The sequence below is a fragment of the Myotis davidii genome, unplaced genomic scaffold (genome assembly GCF_000327345.1).
Source record: "Myotis davidii unplaced genomic scaffold, ASM32734v1 scaffold2656, whole genome shotgun sequence".
Classification (NCBI taxonomy): Eukaryota; Metazoa; Chordata; class Mammalia; order Chiroptera; family Vespertilionidae; genus Myotis; species Myotis davidii.
The window spans coordinates 2,420-7,939 of record NW_006287228.1 but is presented as its reverse complement, the minus strand read 5'-3'; the positions used below and the strand labels follow the sequence as shown (position 1 = coordinate 7,939).

Below are 5,520 nucleotides of genomic sequence, written 5' to 3'. Positions count from 1 at the left end.
CTTCCAAGCTCATTCTATGAAGACAGTATCACTCTAATACCAAAACCAGGTAAAGACAACACAATGAAAGAGAATTACAGGCCAATATCCCTCAAGAACATAGATGCCAAAATCCTCAACAAAATCTTAGCAAATCAGATCCAGCAGTACATCAGAAAGATCATAAACCATGACCAAGTAGGATTTATCCCAGGGATGCAAAGATGGTACAATATCCGAAAATCAATAAACGTGACACATCACATTAACAAATTGAAAGAAAAAAAAATAATGTAAAAAAAGGAATGGAACTACATATATTAAAGCCGAAAAGGAGAAAAAAGACAACTATGTAATATCACTGAAATATTATAGAACCAAAGTGAAAATACAATGAGAAAGTATTTTACAAACTCCACCACGAAAGGAACAACTGAAAAACAGAATACACGAATTAAAAAATACAGTAGAATCATTAATGAAAGACATCTTCAACATCAAAGAATTTGTCTGGGAGAGAGGCACCAGATGGCGGAATAAGTAAACACCTGTAATCTGCTGCATCCCACAGCCACATCAAAATTACAAATAATATCCAGAACAATTATCATCCAGAATGGCCAGAAAGCTGGCTGAGTAGAGAGGTAAAGAAGAAAGTGCATTGAGACTGGTAGGAGGTGCAGAGGTGTGGAAAGGGCTGGTACCTGGGTGTGTCGCTTTTTTAATTTAGAGGGAGATACAAGCTTCCACTTGCTCTGAGCTCTAGTGCCTTGTGAGAGTCAGGGGGACAAAGATATATAACAAAAAAAACTGGACTATCTGGCATTGGGACAGGAACACAGTGGAAAGTTTCTTCCAAACCGAGGTGCTTGCACCGGTCATGGTTCCTTTGCTGGGATCTCCCGGGTACAGCGCTGATTGGCAGCCATTGCTGTTTGCTCTGCCCTGAAGATTCACTGAGACTCCACCCTTCCCAATTTAATACCACACCCAAGTTGTGGGCAGTGGCTTCTGCATATGAAAGGCCTGTCTATTCTCAGCCTAAAACCTGTCAAGCAATCTTCAGCTAGGTAAGGGACCTTCAAAGTTATCAAAAAAAAAAAAAAAGGCCCCACAACTGGCAACAACGGCAGCATGCCTTGCGTCACAGCTGGACCTCATCTGTGTACTTCCAAACCCAATACAAAGAGAAGGAATCTGCAGATCTCTCTGCAGCTCCTCTTGGGTGCCCCAAGCAATGGCTCACTTTGCATCTCCTTAGAGATCCAAGAGCCAGTGTATCCAGTGCTCAGTGTGAGACCATACCAGATTACAACTCTTCACATCCATAAGTGATACACTCAAGGGGCATACTCAGTAAGCACCAAAGCACCAATGAAGTCCTGCCCCATAAGGGTGTCTCCTGCACAGTATTTCACCCACTGTAGTCAAAGCTGGAAAGCACTGACTATTGGCCTGGTGGTCAATTCCCCCCAGTGATGCCAACAACAATCAAGGCTCAACTACAACAACACTGTGCACACAGCAATAAAGGGGTGCAACAAGAGTGTCTACCTCAGGTGATTGGGGACGCTGAGTCACTGGGCCCAACAGGATACCTACTACACAAGGCCACGCTATCAACTCAAGGAGAGTGAGCAGCTACGTAGTACATACATACAAACAGGGAAGCAGCCAAAATGCGGAGACAAAGAAACATGTCAGAAATGAAAGGAATGGAAGTAAGCAAACTACTCTATAGAGTTCAAAACCACAGTTATAAGGTTACTCAAGAATCTTCTAGAAACCTCCAAAGAACTTACAGAGACCTTCAAGGATCTCAATGAAAATGCCAAAAAATGGAAAAGGACCAGTCAGAAATTAAGCATACACTGACTGAAATAAAGAATAATAGGCCGGAGCTCCAGTGGCGCAATTGGTTAGCGCGCGGTACTTATAAGAATAATATACAGGGCCGATACCGATTTGGCTCAGTGGATAGAGCATCAGCCTGCGGACTGAAGGGTCCCAGGTTCGATTCCGGTCAGGGGTATGTACCTGGGTTGCAGGCACATCTCCCGTGGGAGATGTGCAGGAGGCAGCTGATCGATGTTTCTCTCTCATTGATGTTTCTGAGTATCTCTCTCCTTTCCTCTCTGTAAAAAAATCAATAAAATATATTTTAAAAAAAAGAATAATATACAGGGATTCAACAGTACACTAGAGGATATCGAGAATCAAGTCAAAGATTTGAAATAAAAGGAAGCAAAACACAGCCAATATGAAGATAGTGTACAAACATCCGAATTATGGGGTGACAGAAGAAGAGAGAGAGCGCAAGATATAGAAAAGCTATTTGAAGAAATAATGACAGAAAACTTCCCCTACCTGGTGAAAGATATAGACTTATAAGTCCAGGAAGAGCAGAGAACCCCAAACAAAAGGAATCCAAAGAGGACCACACCAAGACACATCGTAAGTAAAATGCCAAGGGTAAAAGACAAAGAGAGAATCTTAAAAGCAGCAAGAAGAAAACAGTTAGTAACCTACAAGGGTGCACCCGTATGCCTGTCAGCTGATTTTTAGCAGAAACTATGCAGGCCTGAAGGGAATAGCAAGAAATATTCAAAGCGATGAATAGCGAGAACATATAACCCAGATTACTCTACCCAGAAAAGCTATCATTTAGAATTGAAGGTCAGAGAAAGAGCTTCACAGACAAGAAAAACCTAAAGGAGTGCATCACCACCACACCAGTATTATATGAAATACTGAATGGTATTCTTTAAGAAGAGGAAGGAGAAATAAAAGGTGAAGATAAAAAATTATGAAAAAAGTAAATACATAACTATCAACAAGTGAATCTAAAAGTCAAATGAACAAAAAATTTGATAAACAGAATAAATTGGTGAATGTACTAGAATCAGGGGCAAGGAAATGGAAGAGACTGACGATTCACAGAGGGGATGGGAGCTTATACATATATATAAACCTAATGTGCATTTACAACTTCCCATGCATGAGGTAAAACAATCTTCTACAGAATGCTTTTACCACAAAAGAAATAAAAGATACTCTCACATATACGAATAGGGTTGACATACCGAGATGTCTACGAGCAAAATAAGTGAAGTTGGACTGTTATTAGACACCATATACAAATATTAAACCAAAATGGATAAAAGATAGAAACATAAAGCTAATAACAACTCAATCTATTAAAAGAAAAGTTATAGAAAAGTTTTTGTTTTATTTTTAATATATTTTCATTGATGTCAAAGAGGAAGAACAGAGAGAGAGAGAGAAACATTGAGATTCATTGGTTGTCTGCCTCCTGCATGGCCCCTTCTGGGGATGGGAGCCTGCAACCTGCTCACGTGCCCTTGATCAGAATCGAACCCAGGAACATTCAGTCCGCAGGTCAACAGTCTATCCACTGAGCAAATCTGTCTAGTCATATAGAAAAGTATTTATGACATTTGATTTTTTTATTTTAACACCAAACGGAAAGGTAAACAAAACGAAATAGTCAAAAGGCATTATACCCTGTATAAAAGTATTATTCACATTAAAGCAAATGGTCAGTGTGTTAAAAATACAAGCTGTGAAATGGAAAAAAAATCCCCAAAGCATATTATCAGATAAGTAGTTAATATCCAGAATATATAAACACCTTTTAAAAATCAACATGAAAAAAAAAGTAACACAACTTTAAAAATGTCCAAAGCTATAGGGTTAACTAATCTGTAAGATAGAAGACAAGAACACACAATAGGTAAAGACCAATTCTTCAGTTGTTCAAGTAGTTAAACAAAAATGAAACAGACACATGCAAAAATTCTAAAACTAGACCCTGTTCAAAGAACAGGAACCAAACTGAACTCAGCAAGGATTAACAACAAACATATGAGACCTGAAACCATGAAAACACTGAAAGAAAGCATACTCAATGAACATTACCATCACTCTTTAAAATACTGGTTTCCAGGTATCTTCCTAGGCATAATAAAGAACCCAAAATCTAAAGAAATGAGACTACAAAAGAATAATTTTGACATATCAAAAGAAACCACAAAATAACAACAAAAACCCAGCAAAGCTACCTCCTCAAAAGCTAAAGATCCAAAATATATAAGGAACTCACACAACTTTACACCAAAAAGACAAACAGTATGATTGAAAATGGGTGGAGGAAGTGAATACACATTTCCAAAATAGGACGTAAAGATGCGCAATACACATAATAAACGATTTTTAACTCATTCATCATCAAGAAATGCAAGTGGAGCCCTAACTAGTTTGGCTCAGTGGATAGAGGGTCGGCCTGTGGACTGAAAGGTCCCTGGTTCGATTCTGGTCAAGGGTATGTACCTTGGTTGTGGGCATATCCCCAGTAGGAGGTGTGCAGGAGCCAGCTGATCAATGTTTCTCTCTCATCTATGTTTCTAACTCTCTATCCCTCTCCCTTCCTCTCTGTAAAAAAATCAATACAATATATTAAAAAAACAACAGGGTGGCCAATTGTGGGCGAGCAGTCAGACATCCCCCGAGGAGCCCGATTGGAGACGTTGCAGGACGGGCTGGGGGAAACCCTCCCCACCCTGCACAAATTTCATGCACCAGGCCACTAATCTATACCAATAAAAGGGTAATATGCTCATTAGACTGGGAGATCTTCCGGACAAAGCTATGGTGGCGGGGTTGAGGCAGAAGCAGTTAGCGGCGATTAGGCCAGGTGGGGAGAGCAGTCGGGGGTGATCAGGCCAGCAGAGGGGACAGATGGGGATGAGCACGCTGGAAGGGGGGGCAGTTAGGCGCGAGCAGGCCGGCAATGGGGGAAGTTGGGGCAAGAAGGCAGGCTGAGGGCAGTTGGGGGCAAGCAGGCTGGCAGGGTTTTAAAGAACTCCAGGTGGACTTTTTCAGTGGGGAATTCTCTGGGCAGGTCTGGAGAGGAAAGTTAACAAATATAATGTGTTCTAAGAGAAAAGGAATGTCAGTTGTGAGATGATTTAAGGGTCAGTTTCCCTGGGGAAGCAGGGAAGCAGGGGGGCAGTTGGGGACAATTAGGCCGGCTGTGGGTGGGGCAGTTGAGGGCAAGCAGGTCAGTGGCATGGGCAGTTGGGAGTGATTAGGCCGGCAAGGAAAGAAGTTGGGGGTGAGAAGGCCGGCGGTGGGAGGCGGGGAAAGTTGGGGGCAAGCAGGACGGCAGGCTGAGTAGTTAGGGGCGATCAGGCACACAGGCATGTGAGCAGATAGGAGCCAGTGGTCCCGATTGCGAGAGGGATGTCTGAGGGGTCCTAGATTAGAGAGGTTGCAGGGCGGGCTGAGGGCTCTATACCAACTAGTGTGTGTGTGTGTGTGTGTGTGTGTGTGTGTGTATAAAATTTCGTGCTACGTTGATTTCAGAGAGGAAGGGAGAGGGAGAGAGAGACAGAAACCAGAAACATCAATGATGAGAGAGAATCATTGATTGGCTGCCTCCTGAATGTCCCCTACTGGGAAGTGAGCCTGCAGCCCAGGCATGTGCCCTTGACTGGAATTGAACCTGGGACCCTTCAGCCT

General features: G+C 42.2%; 1 protein-coding gene across 1 annotated transcript in view; it reads right to left on the bottom strand.

The window, feature by feature from the left end:
• Positions 1-2,729, bottom strand: part of LOC102756101 (zinc finger protein 239-like) — a gene marked incomplete at its 5' end in the record, with an annotated part of 10,850 nt that extends 8,121 nt beyond the window's left edge. The window contains one exon of the mRNA XM_015560812.1: positions 2,713-2,729. Coding sequence (XP_015416298.1) covers positions 2,713-2,729 — 17 coding nt within the window. The remainder of the gene's footprint in view (positions 1-2,712) is intronic.
• Between the last annotated feature and the right edge of the window lie 2,791 nt (positions 2,730-5,520).